The following is an 18,487-nucleotide window of genomic DNA, read 5'->3' as shown; positions in this document are numbered from 1 at the left end:
GAGCATATGCTCTTGGCTGCCAAAACGCCCCGTCTCCCAATACTTTTTTTGAGGCAATAAATTAATAAAAAATAAAATAACTCACCGCATGTCATTGGACCAGCTACACGCTTCTGCGATATGGGCCAGCAAACCGAGATAGAAAAAGAAAAGTGAAGGCCCAGGAAGGCGCAAGGAAACCCTAAGCTACCGAGCTACTTCCTCCTTTCCGATTTATAAGGCTCAATTCAAAAATCTCGCCAATCAAGATAGACGGTGAGTGATGAATACTTTTTATAGTTGGCAAAAATACCCAATTAATGCTCTCGTTTTCCTCAAAAATTATGTTTATCAATGTATTAATTGCAATACATGCATATATAAAGTACATGTATTGGTCAATTTTCTCTTAATACTTGCATGCAATGATTTAATGCACCTTAAAGGGGAACAACCAAATTGAGCATTATAAAATAAAAAAACTAAAATTTTAAGATAAGCCTTATAAACGGGGGAAATGATGGAGTGCCACTTAAAAAAAAAAAGCTACCGAGCTATAAAAGCCTCCCGCGCCGCCCCTCGCGCAAACCACCCCCAGCGCCTCCACCACAGTCACACACCACAGGTAGGGGAGGGAGGAGAGAAGAGGAAGCCGAGAGGCGGCGGCGGAGATGGTTTCCCTGAAGCTGCAGAAGCGGCTCGCCTCGAGCGTGCTCAAGTGCGGCAAGGGCAAGGTCTGGCTCGACCCCAATGAGGTCAACGAGATCTCCATGGCCAACTCTCGTGAGAACCCCATTCCTTTCCCCTACCTCCTCTTATCGTGTCCCTGGTTGCCATGTGGTGCGTGGTACCTTCAGATCTGATGTTTTGGTGCTGATCTATGCGATGTGGCTGTTCGAAAACTATTTCCATGTCAATTCTACGGACAAGTTCTCTTGTTATGGTAGCATGACGAGTTGATCGGTGGTTTAGTTGTGGTGATGACATGTAGCATCGGGTTGGAGCCGTTTGGATTGTCTTCGATTAATTAGGCTTCGAACCATGAATGCTTTTGCGGTGTGCAGCATTAGACCTATATATGAACACCTGGATTAGTTTTTAATGTTTTTTAGAATGTTGAAATCCGTAGTATGTAGTCTATACATGTCTTGCCTCTCGTAGTGGAGATCCATACGCTATCGTGTTTGGTTTGCATCGTATTGGGGATTCTTGGGCGCCTGTACTCATGAATAAATGATAACTGTGAATTCAACGTCAAATTTGTTAGAAACAATTTTCATCTGCTCCGAACAGGTAGTACTCTACTAAAAGCACTGTTCACCTTTTCTGTATAGGTTGAACTTTACCCGGACACACCCCTTGCGGAATTCCAACTAAGATGCTTGTTTGGTTGTTACCTGAAGTGGGTATTATATGAATTTCAGTGTTTAAATAATCAGTTTGTCTAATTCACATCTAGATGTTTTTTAAGGATGTCACATCTAAGCTCCTACAAATATATAATGCAGCAGCAAGAAATAAAAAAAACTAAAAAAAAAGACCACAAACAGAGTGGACATCAGCTTAGACTATGTCACATCTAGATGTGTCCTAGACAGACCCTTAAATAATTTGATTCGCCAAACTAATTAAGTACTTTTGATTCTATGGTTGTAAATATGTTCCTTATCCTGAATAGTGTTGCTAAGCTGTTTTCTGTATTGAGCAAGACGCATGACAGTTCTGTAATGTTGTATGCAGGCCAGAACATTCGTAAGTTGGTTAAGGACGGGTTCATCATCAGGAAGCCCCAAAAGATCCACTCAAGGTCCCGTGCACGCAGAGCCCATGAGGCAAAACAGAAGGGCCGTCATTCTGGATGTGGTATATCAGTATAATGAACATCTTTTGTACTGTAGTACTCCCCCCTCCCAAATAAGTGTCAACTTTACAAAGTTGAGAGACACTTATTTTGGGATTGAAGGAGTATATCATTGCTTATGATCAGTATAATGAACACCATTTGTACTGTGGTATTTCATTGCTTATAATCTCCATATTAGTCTTTGTTATTTTTTAGGTAAGCGCAGGGGTACCAGGGAGGCTAGGCTTCCCACCAAGATTCTGTGGATGAGGAGGATGCGCGTGCTCAGGCGGCTGCTCCGCAAGTACCGTGAAGCAAAGAAGATCGACAAGCACATGTACCATGACATGTACTTGAAGGTCAAGGGTAACATGTTCAAGAACAAGCGTGTGCTTATGGAAAGCATTCACAAGTCAAAGGCTGAGAAGGCAAGAGAGAAGACGCTCTCTGACCAATTTGAGGCTAAGCGTGCCAAGAGCAAGGCAAGCCGTGAAAGAAAGATTGCCAGGAGGGAGGAGAGGCTTGCTCAGGTCTGATGCCCAATGGTTCAAATTTTGTTTCTTTTTGTCAGTTGCTTGCCCATGGGTCTTAACGTGGTCTGTTGATGAAATTCTTCAGATTGTTTAACATTATATTATGTTTAAACAGGGCCCAAGGGACCACTCCGCACCCGCAGCAGCAGCAGCTCCTGCCCAACCTGCAGCGTAAGTATATCTTCTGTTTTGACCCATTTTTATCAAGGGAAATTTCCTGTTTAGCCCCCCTGATCTTTTGTTTATCCCTGATGTTGCAGGACACCAAAGAAGGCAAAGAAGTGAAGACCTGACGTTTAAGCGTTCTGTTTACTGGGTGAAATCAGTTTGTTCTTAGCTAAAGTTTGAAGTATGAACTGTTTTGTTCAGTCTTTAAGTATCTTTATCCCAGATACCCTGGATACAATGTTTCATGCTACTGGATGTAGTATTAGATGCGTATGCAAAGTTCCTTATGAAATGTTGTTGCTTAATGCTGATCTCTATTGCCTTGCGTTTATATCCAAGTGGTTTTGGTATGTTAGCTTGGTGTATCTTTTACCATGAGGACAGAATTTGAGCCGACTGCGATGATCCTCCTCGTCCATATGGATGTGTCCGGTTGCTATCTACTTCAGTGATCTAACGCTCTTATAATACTTTACAGAAGTAGTTCCAAAAGACGTCATACATTATGGGACAGAGGGAGTAGATTGCTTGTTATGATTCATTACTCCCATCTTTACAAAATACTCCCTCCGTCTCAAAATTCTTGTCTTAAATTTGTCTAAATACGGATGAATCAAGTCACGTTTTAGTATTAGATACATCCGTATCTAGACAAATCTAAGACAAGAATTTTGGGACGGAGGGAGTATATGTTTAGATCATTAATGTCTAACTAGATGATATATGGTTCTGTGTTATACTGTAAATGCTGATTAGCTTATATATTTGGTTGATCTTTGTTAAACTTCAACTTAAGATACAAAACGAATAGGACTTGCCTTTATGGCTGATTTAAAATGCTTTTAGACTGGACGTCGCAGTTTCCTAATCCTCCGAGCCACCTTATAATAAAGTGACTACATATTTGATCCCTTGAACCAAATTTGTAACATCGTTTGGTACTCTGCTTAGCTGGCTGGCAACCCTCCATGGTCCACCGGCCATTGCCTGAATCTTCTAAACCCTAGCCACTCACCGCTGCCACCCATTCTCTTTTGAGAAAAGTATATTTTTCGTCCCTCAATTCTTTTAAAAATATAGAAATAGTCCCTCAACTCAAAAACCAAGAAAACCTAGTCCCTCAATTATCAACACCGGATACTTTTCGTCCCTGGGCTCACTCCAGGTGGTTTTGAGCTGACGTGGACCCGGTATTGACTGCTGACCTCCCCACCTCATACTGAACTGGTCGCCGCCGCTGCATCTCCTGCTTGCCGCTGCCGCAACTTTGAAGAAGGCGACGACACGCACGGCACGTTGGCCTCCGCCACGGCAATGGACGCGGGGTTGTGTGCGCAACCAGCGGCGCATGCGGTGCCTTGCAGGGTAGCCCGCCACGGCGGTGAGGCGTCGTGCAGCAAGCACAGCGGTGGACATGGGTGTGTTCAACGGCTTTAGAAGGACGGAAGGACGCTGGTGCTGGTGCTCGGCCAAGTGCTCCAGGTTCCGGCAGGGGAGCTCCAAAACAGCATGAATGTCGCCTTCATCGCCTGCATGGGTGGCATTCTCGTGTCGCTGGTGCTGGTACGGAGGAGCATGTGTGGTGACCTGGGAGCTATAGCACAGCGAGGTGTGCCAGGCTGTGCGCACGCCCAGCGGCGCTGAGGCACACAACGGCTTGGAGCGGCGCACTGGGCAGTGCGCGACATGGGCTCGACGACATGCCATAGCTAGCAGGGCCACCGATGGTGGCTGCTCATGGCTCGTCGGTTGACGACGATGCTCGGTTGTGGCGTGGTACAACGGGCACAAGGGGAGACAAAATGGAGAACATGCATGCCAACTGTTGGACGAAATGCCAAATCGTGAGCGAGCTCGAGCTAGCTGTCGGAAACTTGCCTCTGTCTCTGAATTCGCCTCCTTCGTGCGCGGGCTTGGCCTCTGGCTCCGACGTGGTCGTGGTAGTGTAGAAAGTGAGAACACGAGATGGATTGAATGCTTGTATCTATCTCCCAAGCTAGCCTCCACTAACCATGTACTCCCGCCGTTCCAAATTACTTGTCTTAGATTTGTCTAGATACGGATGTATGTATTGTTTAGATACGGATGTATTTAGACTCATTTTAGTGCTACATACATCCGTATCTAGACAAATCTAAGACAAGTAATTCGGAACGGAGGGAGTACATGCCGATGCGGTAATAGCGCTGAAGACTAGGCTAGGTTGTTACAACGAGCAACGGGATGAAGATAATCACGTGGCGGCAGTGGGACCTGAATATATGCTTCAACAGGTAGGAGAAGACGAGGGAGAGACCAGCGAGGAGGTAGTGGCGGGAGGACAGGTGCGGTGGCTCTGGCCGCGTCCTGGCGAAGGCGGGTGTGGTGGCTACCTGGCCTCGTCCCGGTGAAGCACGTCACGGGGGCGGGACAGATTCAGACCCGTGTGTCCGACCTGATGCTGACGCGGCGAGGTCAAAGGTCAATATCGGGTCCACGTCAGCTCAAAACCACCTGGAGTGAGCCGAGGGACGAAAAGTATTCGGTTTTGACAATTGAGGGACTAGATTTTTCTGGTTTTTGAGTTGGGGGACTATTTCTATACTTTCAAAAGAATTGAGGGATGAAAAATATACTTTTCCCTTCCCTTTTCTGCTAGTTTCACGGCTTCACCAGTCCTTGGCGCAACCGCCTCGCCCGTTACCATGGTGCAACGCTGCGTGATTCGGTGCGCCATTCAACTACCTTGCCCGTTAGCTCGAAGCTGCCGACAACGACGATGAGCCGACTCGAAGCTGCCGACAACGACGATGAGCCGACGCCACGCATTCGCCTGCTGCCAATGACCACAAGTCCGTCGGCTCTCCGACACGAGGGTGATCGAGCTCTTATCGAGTAGTAATCGCTTGTTCCAGCTTAGCTAGCTCGATGTAGCAGTGGTACTGTTGTTGTAGCGATGTTTAATTATGTTCATTTTAGTGTTTAATTTTGTCATTTAATGTGCTTCTATTGTTTAATTACGCAATGAACTAGACTAATTTGTATGCAATTATTTTTTGGGGGGAAGTGTTGTGTCTTGTATATTATGGATTAAAAGCTAGTGAAAGTTTAGGAGATTGAAAAGTAAGGGAAGGGCTAAAGATGCGGAAATGTTCTTATGTGGTATCTGGATCCTGACCTTAGCATCTGTTGTTATATTGTCTCTCTTAGGCCAAGTTCTTTTCCTTGAAATATTTGTACCTTGTGAAAAAGTATAGACGATCTCATTTAAAATCATACAATTCCATCGAAGTATGTGTTAGCATTACTTTGTCTGGATTTTTTTTTTGAGGTGAGGTCAGGAGTATTAGAAGAACACTGCTACGGACACACTTACCAGCAGAAATTTGCAGGACATGTCATATCACGCCATCCTTGGGCAAGTCTAAACAGCAGCAGGCGCTTCGATTAGCCATTGTGCCAGTGTCGTTCAGCAAAATGTCATGCGTGAAGTACTTCCGTATTAGTAATACCTAATTTCCCCCCTAATTATTGCAATGGCGCAAGATATACCTATTCTATCATGCTGATGTTTGGCTGCTAGACAGCTCAAATAATACTCAGGGCACGTCACTGACATAGCCAGGATATCCTGCGTTGTTAACGGAAATCCGGCCAAACATAAAGGAAAAAAAGGATCACTATCCGCGTACCGGCCTTGTGGGGACTGTGAAGCGTGTGATGGTATATTTTTTTCATTTGGATGAAGGAAAAAATGTCTTTGTCATGATTGATCCATATTTTTTGCTTATTTTTTGAACATAGTACAAACGTAGATGCTCATACATAAGCATACCCTCATCCTTATGTACGCACGCACACTCTATCTCTATGAACACCTTCGAGAGACTGAGCCGGCACATCATCTTTTTTTTTACGACTAGGCACATCATCTTAAGATTGTCGAAGTCGTCACATTCATAAATTTGTTCAGGGAAGGTGTACAATGCATTAGAAAATAACCCGAAGGAAGATACACTGTAGTAGTGAAAAGTCGTATCCCTCTTTGAACAAAGAGATTTTCACCTCGTACCGAGGATGGTTGAAGTAACCGGAGAAAAGCATGTCGATCAGTCATCGGGATGCTCAAACTGGCCGGGGGGAAGCATGCCGAATAATATGACGAGGATACAGGTTGATGAGGCAACACCACCAGACACCAGGATGACCGCGCAATGTTGCTATGCAATTTCGTTGTCAGTAGCCTGGAGCAGGAAACACAGATAGATTGGAGACGTCAAGTTTCGTGGCAGAACAATTTCAGTTTGGGTAGGCGACAATCTCTGACCTGCAGTTGCGCTGCCACGGTACAGACGGATCAAAGGTCCTCGGCGCCGGCACGGCACGAGTGAAGCAGCTGCAACTACTAGGTCCTACAAGTTGCCGGCTATCGGCGGCTTTTAAATAAGCATGCTAGAGTGTCGTCGTTTCCAGTGGTGACGGCGACGCGCGTGTCCATTCCATTGTCGCAACCTCCTTCGTTTCATCCTTCGCCACTCAATAAATGTTCGTTGCTGTCATACATGTCGTGCCAAACCAACCCATAACTAAGCACCTCTTGACTCCCGTGCTTCCTGCCGGAGTCTCCGTTGATAAACCACCAAGCCATTGATGGCCAGGCGATGGCTCACGTCGGACGCGAGCGCGCCCCCTCCGTCGCAGCATTCTGGGTGGGACGTGAACCGGTCGGCCGTGAAGGTTGCCATCGTCGGCAACGTGGTCGTCGTGCTGCTCTTCTTCGTCGCCATCGTCTGGCGCCTCTTCTTCTCGGGGAGAGCTCAAGAAGGCGCCGGCGGCGGTGGGGCGGTCATTGCGCCCTCCTCCGGGGAGAGCTCGCCGTGCGCGTCGCCTCGGGCTAAAGGGCTCAGGAAGGAGGACCTCATGTCGCTGCCGGTGTACGTCCACCGCGCCTCGGCGGAGGACGGCGGCAAGGTGGAGTGCGCGGTGTGCATCTGCGAGCTCAGAGACGGCGACACCGGCCGGCGGCTGCCGAGGTGCGGGCACCGCTTCCACGCCGAGTGTGTCGACAGGTGGTTCCGCTCGCACGCTACGTGTCCACTCTGCCGCGCTCTTGTGGCGGACGGCGGCTGATCCGGTGAGGTCGACCCTGATCGGTGATCCATAAGCACTAGTGATTTTCTTGTTCATGTTAACCTTTTGACGAAACCAATGTCGTTCGCTATACCACTTCCCTATTGACGTGTATCCACAAGCACATGCTCGACATTCAGGGTGCAGATTCTCAAAAAGAAAGAAAGACATTCAGGGTTCAGGCCCATCCCAATACATGAAGGGCCAGTTCTTTTCGCGCAAGATTTTATAAAATTAAAATTCTGAAAAACTTCCCACAGAATCTGCTTCTCACAGAAACTGTCATTCAACTTTTTTCTGAGATAGCAGATTGTGGTACGAGTTTTTTGTCACTGAAACTGTTTGCTATACTACTTCCTTATTGATGTGTACCCACAAGCTCATGTTCGACATTCAGGGTTCAGATTCTAAAAAGAAAGATTCAGGGTTCAGGCCTTTCTCCACACGTCAAATACTTTCTCTGTTTCAAAATATAATGCATATTTTATTTCAAAAGAAATTTTATACATCTACGAAGAGACACGTAAACTTCCTGACAATAACCCTCCTCCCCCCTCCCCCCGGCCGAATTTCAGGCGGTAGGGCTGTCCCGCCCTTATCTACAATCATATTTCTCCACGTGGCACATAGATCTAGCATTGCTCATTTTATTTTCTAAAAGTCAAATATGTCTACAATTAATCAAGTTTAAACACAAAACATCAACACGACAACACAAACTAGTAGATAATATAAAATTAGTATCATTAGAGTATCTACAGCCGGACTTGGCAAATCCGGCCGTCAAACGCCCGCAGACGCGCCCAGGAGCGTGTGTGGGCACTGACCGGGCACCCTTCAAATAATGTAATCCATATCCGAACACCTTAATTATCATATCTCAAATCCATACAAACTCATGCAACTACGTCGATGCACACACATCGTCCGGCTACTCCATCAGTACTAACTAAACATGCCATCGGACTATCAAAATTTGGCATGTTTGACTATGGTGGAGTTCATCCACGGCTGCCCTTGCCCTTACCGGAGCCCTTGCCATCCTTCTCCCGGAAGTACCGGTCGAAGACGCAGGGATCGAGCCAGATCTGCTCGTCGCCAGAGCCGTCCTCGCCCGCCTTCTCCTCCTTCAGTGGCAGTCCAGCCATGGAACGGATCGCCCGATTCTACTCTCACGCGAGGGCGTGCGTGTTCCTCCGCTGCCGTTTCTTCACAATACGGGCGCAGATGGCTTCCTCCTCTGCGGCCGCCCGCACCGCCGCATCAGCCGCCTCCGCCGCCCATTTCCGCCATGATATGGGCCTCAGTGGCCCTTATCCTCTCCTTCCCACGGCGGGTCGCCCGTTCCCGGTGGGACTCATAGTGTGCCCGACCGGTGATGGGGAAGGAGAGGTGTTCCGGCTACCGGGACCGCGAGGATCCAACACCAGAGGATCCGAGCGCCCGGTAAGCCGACGCTATGGCGTCGCGGCGGACGGATCCGTCCGTCGGCCGGGGGCTTTCCTCCCGTGAGCGGCGGACTGCTATTGCCTCCTCCAACCCGCAAGGGATGACACCCCAGTCGACGAATCCGGAGTGGTCGGAGTCTGATCCACTGCCTGCCATGCCAGAGTAGGCCGAAAACCGCCGGAGGTGAGCTCGGGTGGCGGAGGGGAGAGTGAAGTGGCTAGGGTTTGCTCCAGCAAGCGGATGGAGACAAATATATGTGAGGTCGGGTAGACCAGCATGGGACGGGTCCAACGTGGCGGGCGTGCCCGGGTGATATGTCTCCAACGTATCTATAATTTTTGATTGTTGCATGCTATTATATTATCTATCTTGGATGTTTATATGCATTTATATGTTATTCTATATTATTTTTGGGACTAACCTATTAACCTAGAGCCTAGTGACAGTTTTTGTTTTTTTCCTTGTTTTTGAGTTTCGCAGAAAAGGAATATCAAACGGCGTCCAGTTGACCTGAAACTTTACGACGATTCTTTATGGACTAAAAGAAGCCCACGGAGTACCGGAGATGCACCAGAGGAGTCCCGAGGCCACCACAAGGGTGGGGGCGCCCCCCAACCTTGTGGGCCCCTCGTGGACTCCCCTGACTTGTTCTCGACGCCAACACCTCTTATATATCCCCAAACCTTCAAAACAGAACCTAGATCGGGAGTTCCGCCGCCGCAAGCCTTTTTAGCCACCAAAAACCAATCGGGACCCTGTTCTGGCATCCTACTGGAGGGGGAAATCATCACCGGTGGCCAGCTTCATCATCCGGACGCTCTCCATGACGAGGAAGGAGTAGTTCGCCCTCAGGGCTGAGGGTATGTACCAGTAGCTATGTGTTTGATCTCTCTCTCTCTCTCTCCTGTTCTTGGTTTGGCACGATCTTGATGTACCGCGAGCTTTGCTATTATAGTTGGATCTTATGATGTTTCTCCCCCTCTACCTTCTTGTAATGGATTGAGTTTTTCCTTTGAAGTTATCTTATCGGATTGAGTCTTTAAGAATTTGAGAACACTTGATGTATGTCTTGCATGTGCTTATCTGTGGTGACAATGGGATATTCACGTGATCCACTTGATGTATGTTTCGGTGATCAACTTGCGGGTTCTGTGACCTTGTGAACTTATGCATAGAGGTTGGCACATGTTTTCGTCTTGACTCTCCGGTAGAAACTTTGGGCCACTCTTTGAAGTTATTTGTGTTGGTTTGAATAGATGAATCTGAGATTTTCTGATGCATATCGTATAATCAAACCCGCGGATACTTGTGGTGACATTGGAGTATCTAGGTGACATTAGGGTTTTGGTTGATGTGTGTTTTAAGGTGTTATTTTAGTACGAACTGTAGGGCTGTTTGTGACACTTATAGGAATAGTCCAATAGATCGATTAGAAAGAATAACTTTGAGGTGGTTTCGTACCCTATAATAATCTCTTTGTTTGTTCTCCGCTATTAGTGACTTTGGAGTGACTCTTTGTTGCACGTTGAGGGATTGTTATATGATCTAATTATGTTATCATTGTTGAGAGAACTTGCACTAGTGAAAGTATGAACCCTAAACCTTGTTTCCAAGCATTGCAATACCATTTCCGCTCACTTTTACCACTTGCTACCTTGCTGTTTTTATATTTTTAGATTACAAAAACATATATCTACTATCCATATTGCACTTGTATCACCATCTCGTCGCCGAACTAGTGCACCTATATAATTTACCATTGTGTTGGGTGTGTTGGAGACACAAGAGACTCTTTGTTATTTGGTTGCAGGGTTGCTTGAGAGAGACCATCTTTATCCTACGCCTCCCACGGATTGATAAACCTTAGGTCATCCACTTGAGGGAAATTTGCTACTGCCTTACAAAACTCTGCACTTGGAGGCCCAACAACGTCTACCAGGATAAAGTTGCGTAGTAGACATCATCGGGCGCCCCCATATCCGCCCCATATTTTGGGCTAGATATGAGGGGTGCCGTCAGCCCGGGCGTTTGAGGCCCATTTGAGGCATCCGTCTGGATCGAAAATACATGACCAGTCAGTGACCGCCGCCCAGACGTTTGAGGAGGGTTTGAGGCGCCCGGTTGTAGATGCTCTTAGATTCATCATGAAGTATACTTTTATTTTTTAATTTTTTTAGTATTTTAGATGTCGATAGTTTATGGGACGTGCTACGTGTCGCCGGATGTTCTTTGAAAATCGGCCGGGTCGTGACTCGCCTAATGTGTTCGATGTCACCCGTGGGATCGCCCCCCTTGTTTAATGCTTTAGCAACTAAACTATTCAATGCATTGGTGAGTTTTTTCATTTAATTGCTTTTGCCTAGGTTCACGTGCTTGACATTAGTTCTTCCTGGCAAACTCACCTCTCTCCTTTTTATTACTTTGCACATCAGATTTTTGCCTACATGGCAGTCTTAGCACCTGTATAAAATGGAGCATTGGGAAGGGCCTTAGGGCCCAAGCCTAGATCCTTTATATCGTGTACACCAAGGCCCCAAAAAATGCATGAGAACTATATCTCACTTGCAGCAATATGTATGCTCCCCTCGCCTGAATCTTTTCCCTGCATGCTACACTACCGGCCTAAACCATTTTCATTTGTTCCCTTGCGCGATCTCAGCATTGCTTCGCTCGTTCATTTTTTTCCTTTTCCCTGATTTTCTTCGGTTTTTATTAGTTTCTTTGCTAGTTTTTACTGGTTTTCTTCGAATTTCCTTTTTATTTTTATTTTCCTTTTCTTTAGTTTTCTATGTTTCTTTCTCGTCTCTTATCGCTTTTTTATTTTTTGTTTTTCTTTGGATTTTACTATTTCCTTTGTTTTGCAGCGATTTTACTTTGGTTTTTCTTTTTCTCGTCGTTCCTTTCGTTTTTCTCCGGTTCTCTTTGTTAATTTCTCAGTTTTTTATTTTCCTTTTGTTTCTTGGTTTCAACGATTTCTATGGTTGCTTTGTTTATTTCTCAGTTTTCACAGTCTTTGTTGTTTCTTTCTTCATTTCTCTTACGTTTTTTGTTTCTTTTTTGGGTTTCTTCATTTTTCTTTATTTCTTTCTCAGTTCTCACCATTTTCATTCTTTTTAATTTGCTTTAACCGGTTTTCTTTTTCTTTATTGGGTTTACTTGTTTCTTTTTTGCTTTTCATTAGTTTTTTTTGCTTCTCTTTGTTTCTTTGTCAGTTTTCATCGGTAATTTTTTGTTCAACACATGTCTATTTTTGTACAATTGACAATGAACATTCTTAGTGTACACGGGAAAATTTTGTTGATACACGTTGAACATTTTTTAGATATATGATGTACATTTTTCTTAAATACATGTTTTGAACATCTTTTTCAATACATGGTCAACATTTATTTTTCAAATACACCGTGAACATTTTTGTAGTGGCAATAAACACCTTTTCACACAAAATGTACATTTTCCGTATACATTAGGAACACTTCATATACACTTTTAATAAAGTTTACATATATAATTAAACTTTTTCTAAGCATATGTTTTTGATGTCTACTATTATTTAATTTATGTTGTATATTTCCGTATACATCAGGAACATTTTTAAAAACCAGTTTATCATTTTTAAAATACACGATCAACATTAAAAAAGCATCTTTTGATGTCTACCTTTTTTCTTCTTACAAATAGTACTTTTTGTGTACAGTAGAACATAGTTTTATACTCATTAAGCATCTTTCAAATACACGATTAACATTATTTCAGATATATGTTTTGATGTCAAGTTTTTATACAGACTGTACATTTTTTATACATAAGAAACATTTTTCTTATACACGTTATTTTTTTAAAATACATGATTAACATTTTTTTCGTCACACACACACACACACACATATATATATAGGACGGCCGTTTGGTAGGTATAAAATCTACGATATGTGCATTTTTTCACTAGGTATAACACCATGGGTTTGTGTATATTCATTAGATATAATACTCTAGGTATATGTATATTTTCGTTACGTATAATATCTTTGGTATATGTGTGTCTTTATTAGGTATAATACTTCATGCGTATGTATATTTTTTTAGTCATATCATTACCACTATATATTTTTATTAGGTATAATACCCAACAACTAGTGTCATGGTCTAATATCATGTACAACTGTGTATTATAATAACTAGTATCGCGGTCTAATTATATGTACGTGTGTGTATGATGAATTTGGATTTTGCATGCGTGGGAGTTGCCTCCAAATAGAGCAGACAAGTAAATTTTGAAATAAATTATAAATGCTTCAAGCATGCAAATGTAACAGGAAACAAATCAACACTAATGCACGTTGTTTCCTATTTAATACATTAACGGGTTGGACCCGAACAAGGTCGCGCTATTCGTCACCCTGGGTGAGGAATTCTTATTCCTCACCCCAGCCAACTTGTGCTCCCACGTCCAAAACCATAGACAGTAAGAAACAGAACTTTTTTTTTGAGGGGAAAGAAACAGAACTTTTGTGAGGTAATATTATAGCTTTGAATCAGAAACGGGTCTCCGCACTAAAACAGCTGTAAAGAAAAGAGTGCAAGGTAATCTTATGGTTTGCATGTGAGTCAATTACTTCCTGTAGGCGAGCAACCCACAGAGCGCCTCTTGCTGTAATTTTACGGCTAATCAGATAATCTTACAGTAGTGAGGCGTTCTTAATTTTTTCCAGATATAAGTCTGCCTTTCTATAGTTCAGGTATTTTGCCTCAGATATATTGATGTTTACATTGGACTGAGTACACCGGTTTTCTACTAAAAATGAAATATGGTACGTGATTGATTTAAGTAACATAGGCCACTATCACAATTCCGTAGGAGGCATTTTTAGTAACCGTAAGAAACATAGGTCACTGGTTGATTTTGTACACAAGGAATTTTTGGTAACCATGGAATAACAAAGCGGTCTAGTAAATACTAGATTCCGTGTAGTGGTTCCAAGAAATACTCACGTAACAAAAGCCATCTTAAGATTACAAATAAAATTCGTTTGGACGTAACTGAATGCCACTGAGCACTAAGTAACCAGCAGCATGATTATTATTTTTCAGAAATCACTATTACAAAATTGAATGCTATCGAACTTGCAAACTGACTACTGTCAAACTTGATCTTGAACCAATAGGTGACCATAGATTTTACGCCAACTTCATCTGTTCAGCTATCTCTGCAACGACTGAAACATTCTTATCCATGGGCTGGAAGAAACACAGTATCCTATTAATAGTACTATCGCCTTTGGTTCACTTTTCTTCTCACAAAACCTAAACCTTGCTATTGGTTATTAGTAACGAAGGTTTGAATTTCAATTGCACATTACTCTTATCGACCATAAATATGAAGACATGACTCTCTATCCCTTGTACATTAACCGTCATCCACTTGAACAGATACTGAAAAAATAGAATATTTCAATTCTTGAAAGTATACCAACATCACAGAAGCACATGTACACTTTATGACTAATAGGCTTCACTTCCCTGAACTAGAAATAATATAATGTCAAAATCAAAGATATCACAGTGGGATTTTTGATGTACCAAATTCATCAGAATCACATGAACCCATAACATGCTAGCTGCAGGTGAATCAAAAGTATAGTGAGAAACAAGACAAAAAGCCAAATTCTGTAACTATTGTTTAAATGCTCACTAACCATGTCTTTTATCAAACTGTGCCAGCTTCAATGGTAGGAGTCGTTGTATTGAACTAGTCTGTGTCTAGCAACTATTTACAACAATGTCTAAGTCTAACTAGTCTGACACCTGAGTGTCATCAAAATAAAACATAGAAGTATCTTAAGTCCCTTCAATATGGATTTTCTTAATACTACTAGAAGTTATGCTACTCCCTCCGTTCATTTTTATAAGACGTTTCAGACAGCTAAGATTGAACTGTTTTAGGCACTGTCTGAAATGTCTACAGCGTCTTATAAAAGTGAACAGAGGGAGTACTAAACTTCATTGCTTTGTGATGAAACAAGAGGAGCAAAAAATTGGAGGTAGATCATGTTGAAAGTAAAGACCTGAAGTAATTGAATTTCATGATTAGTTTGCAATGAACATTAGTGTGAAAGAGGCACTCCCCATAATTCGTCAGACACACGATTGTAAGGGGAAAATGCCAAAGCCACCCATAATATAGCTGAATCAATATTAAATGGAACTAAATAAAAACATATCAAATATAGTGGTACTGTGGTAGTAAACACGGGGAATTAAGAAGAAATTAAGCATATTTCAGTGGATAACTCAGCAAAATAGGAACATAGGTTAATGTGAACAAACTCAACATCATACAGTATACGAATCTCAAGCAAAAAAAGCCATAAGATTGAAATACACCTACACAATAGCTACTGAACTACAAAGTTCAGATTTTCAACAAAATAGGTTTGTCAGCTTAAAAAAATGTATGCCATTTGTTGACCCAATTACAATCTCTTTCAGTTAGTTGGAATGACAAAACAGGGGACGACCTATGAACAAAACCAAACATTACTTCTGATCGATTTTAGAATTTCAGTAGTATTAAGCTTGTACGTTCAGCTATGCCCAAAACAAGTAATGCTAATTTATGTCGATCTTTATAGCCAAGCAATCTATATATGTGTTTAATAGATATTTATTGCTCGTTCTTCTATCAACTTCATTTGTTCCTCAATTTCTCCAGTGATTAAAACATTCTTCTTGATAGTGCTGTAGCCATTAGGTTCACCTTTCTTCTCACCAAAACCTAAATTTTGCCACTGGTTGTAATGAAAAGAGGGCCTCAAATTTCAATTTAATATTACTTGTACCCACCACAAATATGAAGACATTCCTATCCCACATAAATTAGCAGTCATCCACCTGAACAGATACCTGAAAACAAAATATTTTCAGTTCTCAGAAGTATACCAACACACAAGCGCACATATAACACTTGAGGATTAACAGGCTTCATTACCATGCATTGGAAAAAGAAAACACGACCCTGCATCTTGCATTTTTTGCTAGCTGCAAGCGTGTACTGCTAGTATTCAGGTCTGCGCCTAGAGAAAGTTCTGAAACCCTCCACACAGAGACCGTCAAATACTGCAGGTCGAAAGTGAAAATCCATATTTTTACACCTGAATGATCCATGGAGAGGTATATAAACTGATGTGAGAGAAAAAAACAAATATGATTGAATGCTTCCATTGAAAATAGAAGAACATACAAGAATAGTGCAGCGGCCACTCATGACTTGTAGTCACAAGGGGACTTGAGTTGCTTAGTTGCTTAAACAGTCTAATGTAGTCACCATTACCAATTGAGAATTTGATCATAAGGCAAAGCAACCATCACATTAAGGACGCGAGCACAAGTAATTCAGAATTTAATAAATATATAGACTTCTAAGGCTACACACAAATTGCTAATTTATGTCGATCTTTATTGCCAAGCAATCTATGGTGTCCTTCTTTTTCTTGCAGATTGCTAAGTAAAACGACAGGCAAGCAAATTTAAGCGGCTCCAAATTTGCATCTATAATGAAAAATCTATATATGTGCGAGAGTAGCGAGCATTCAAATATAAAAGCCTGTATCAGCAAGGAGCAACCATGGCAAGGATACAGATCACAACCTTCAGCTCTACTTTTTCATTTGACATTCAGGTGCAAGGCACTTCCCTTATTATTCTGAACATCACCAGCTGTCTTACAAATGGACAGAGAATTAGCATAAGGATCAAGAAACTGAACATAACTTCCAACTGAGCCATCTCCTCTGGCAAATTATGAATCAACGTGAGATGGCCTTTAGAAGAGCAAAAGCAAAATTAGTTTCACACTATGATCAGTACAGTTCAGCAGATTTAGAAGCTAGTCAGGTCCTATTTGCCCAAAATCATATTCAAGATAAGCAATCAACACGGTTCTTCATTTCTGCAATAGATAGTGGAGGCTTGTCGGCACTGATTGTTGATGTCTTAGCGCGACCTGAATCTCGTTGAGCATCACACTTTCTGATTTACAAATCCAATCTGAATAAAAGAGAAAATAGGAACAACCTGACCCGTCCAAGAAAGAAACAGACCCTTCAATGAGAAGTAATTGCTTCACTTGAGCACCCGGAATAAAGCTCAAGAAATCTTAAAGAGCAACTGTTCTCAAGTATGTAATTACCTATCTCGACAACAATTTCTCAGATCAATTTCCACGCAATTACCTATAGCATTTGTAAAAGCTACTTCATGTCCAGTAATAACGGGTCGATGTTTCTACCAGCAAATTACAATTAAAGAGGTGCTTCTCGTATGTATGTATAGAGACCTCACTTTGGTATTTTTATACTAGGGGATAAACAAATGGTTATGATGGCACAGGCAATATTATGTAATATTCCAGAAATTTTACCAAGGAAATCTCAAGAATTGTTTTGCAACTACGGATATATGGAGCCTAGCTAAACTATGACCGTATAAAACTGAATGAACAGGACAGATTGGGAAGAGATCAGAAATCAAACATGCATGCAAATTAGCTATCCTGGGTGGAATTGTAGGCGGCCGTGGCATAGCTTCTGGAATCTGAACATAGGGCGCACTTTCATTCCTGCAAGGCAATCATTCAGATCTAGCAGGGCGAGCTGGGGTTGGAAGGGAAGCAGAGAGAAGAAGAGGGAGCGTGAGAAACGTGGAGAACCTGTGCCGGAGCCGCCTGTCGAGGAAATGGAAAATCTGGTTCGGTGAATGTTGGTTGTCGCAAGCGCCTTATCCGACTGAGCAGTGGGATGGATTTGGGATTGGTCGCCGCCGCAAAATCGTTGTACGCTCCATCACCGCTGCCGTTGTCGGTCTCCGAGTCGCACGAGAGGACGGGGGAGAGATGGACAGGGGAGCGAGGGAATCATCCGATGAGAATTCTCCGCCGAGCACGTCGCCGTCCAGCACGCCGCCAATCACCGCTCGCTAGTCGGCGTTCAGACGAAACCGCTCGCATCTATTGATGTATGGGGTGGGCTAGCTCCTAATCCCCACGACCTTCCTGCGTCAACGTAAAATTACAGCGGCATGATAAAAAAAATTGCTATAAATTTACATCGGTTTGTGCTGGGTTGAACCAGACCGTCACACGGCGGACTGACCAGGGTGAAGAATTACTTATTCCTCACCCTGGGTCTTAAATAGACTTTCTATATATATGATGTGTGTATATATAAGCATTTTTCGTGTATATATCGTGTGGTGTCTATTTTTTTCATATAGATTTTATGTCTTCATATACATAAGAAATTTGCATGTTTAACATTTTTTGTATATGTTTTGATGTCTACATTTTGTATACATATGAATATTTTTTATACACGTTTAACATTTTCAAATACATGATGAATGTCTTCCT

The 18,487-nt window shown here is 42.9% G+C and overlaps 2 protein-coding genes and 1 long non-coding RNA gene across 5 annotated transcripts; 2 read left to right on the top strand and 1 right to left on the bottom strand.

Moving 5' to 3' along the window:
- The first annotated feature begins 519 nt into the window (after positions 1–519).
- LOC123097525 (60S ribosomal protein L19-1) lies at positions 520–2,873 on the top strand. The gene is made up of 5 exons (XM_044519289.1): positions 520–762; positions 1,720–1,842; positions 2,039–2,352; positions 2,471–2,526; positions 2,616–2,873. Exons 1-5 carry the CDS (start codon positions 651–653, stop codon positions 2,638–2,640), a joined length of 630 nt encoding a protein of 209 aa, XP_044375224.1. The 5' UTR covers positions 520–650; the 3' UTR covers positions 2,641–2,873.
- Positions 2,874–7,085: 4,212 nt separating this feature from the next.
- On the top strand, positions 7,086–8,234 carry LOC123097523 (E3 ubiquitin-protein ligase EL5-like). The gene has a single exon (XM_044519288.1). The coding sequence runs from the start codon at positions 7,153–7,155 to the stop codon at positions 7,630–7,632; it is 480 nt and encodes a 159-aa protein (XP_044375223.1). The 5' UTR covers positions 7,086–7,152; the 3' UTR covers positions 7,633–8,234.
- Positions 8,235–14,481: 6,247 nt separating this feature from the next.
- Positions 14,482–18,162, bottom strand: LOC123097522 (uncharacterized). 3 transcript variants are annotated; one of them, XR_006447355.1, is made up of 4 exons: positions 17,789–18,161; positions 16,322–17,698; positions 16,070–16,232; positions 14,482–15,984 (listed from the first exon to the last, which is right to left on the bottom strand). It is a non-coding gene; the product is annotated as an uncharacterized lncRNA (long non-coding RNA). The 3 variants fall into 3 exon arrangements; XR_006447356.1 differs by having other exon boundaries at positions 16,729–17,698; positions 17,789–18,149; XR_006447354.1 differs by having other exon boundaries at positions 16,070–17,698; positions 17,789–18,162.
- Positions 18,163–18,487: the final 325 nt, after the last annotated feature.

This window comes from Triticum aestivum, chromosome 4D, assembly GCF_018294505.1.
Source record: "Triticum aestivum cultivar Chinese Spring chromosome 4D, IWGSC CS RefSeq v2.1, whole genome shotgun sequence".
NCBI classification, from domain to species: domain Eukaryota; kingdom Viridiplantae; phylum Streptophyta; class Magnoliopsida; order Poales; family Poaceae; genus Triticum; species Triticum aestivum.
This window is presented reverse-complemented; position numbering and strand designations above follow the sequence as displayed.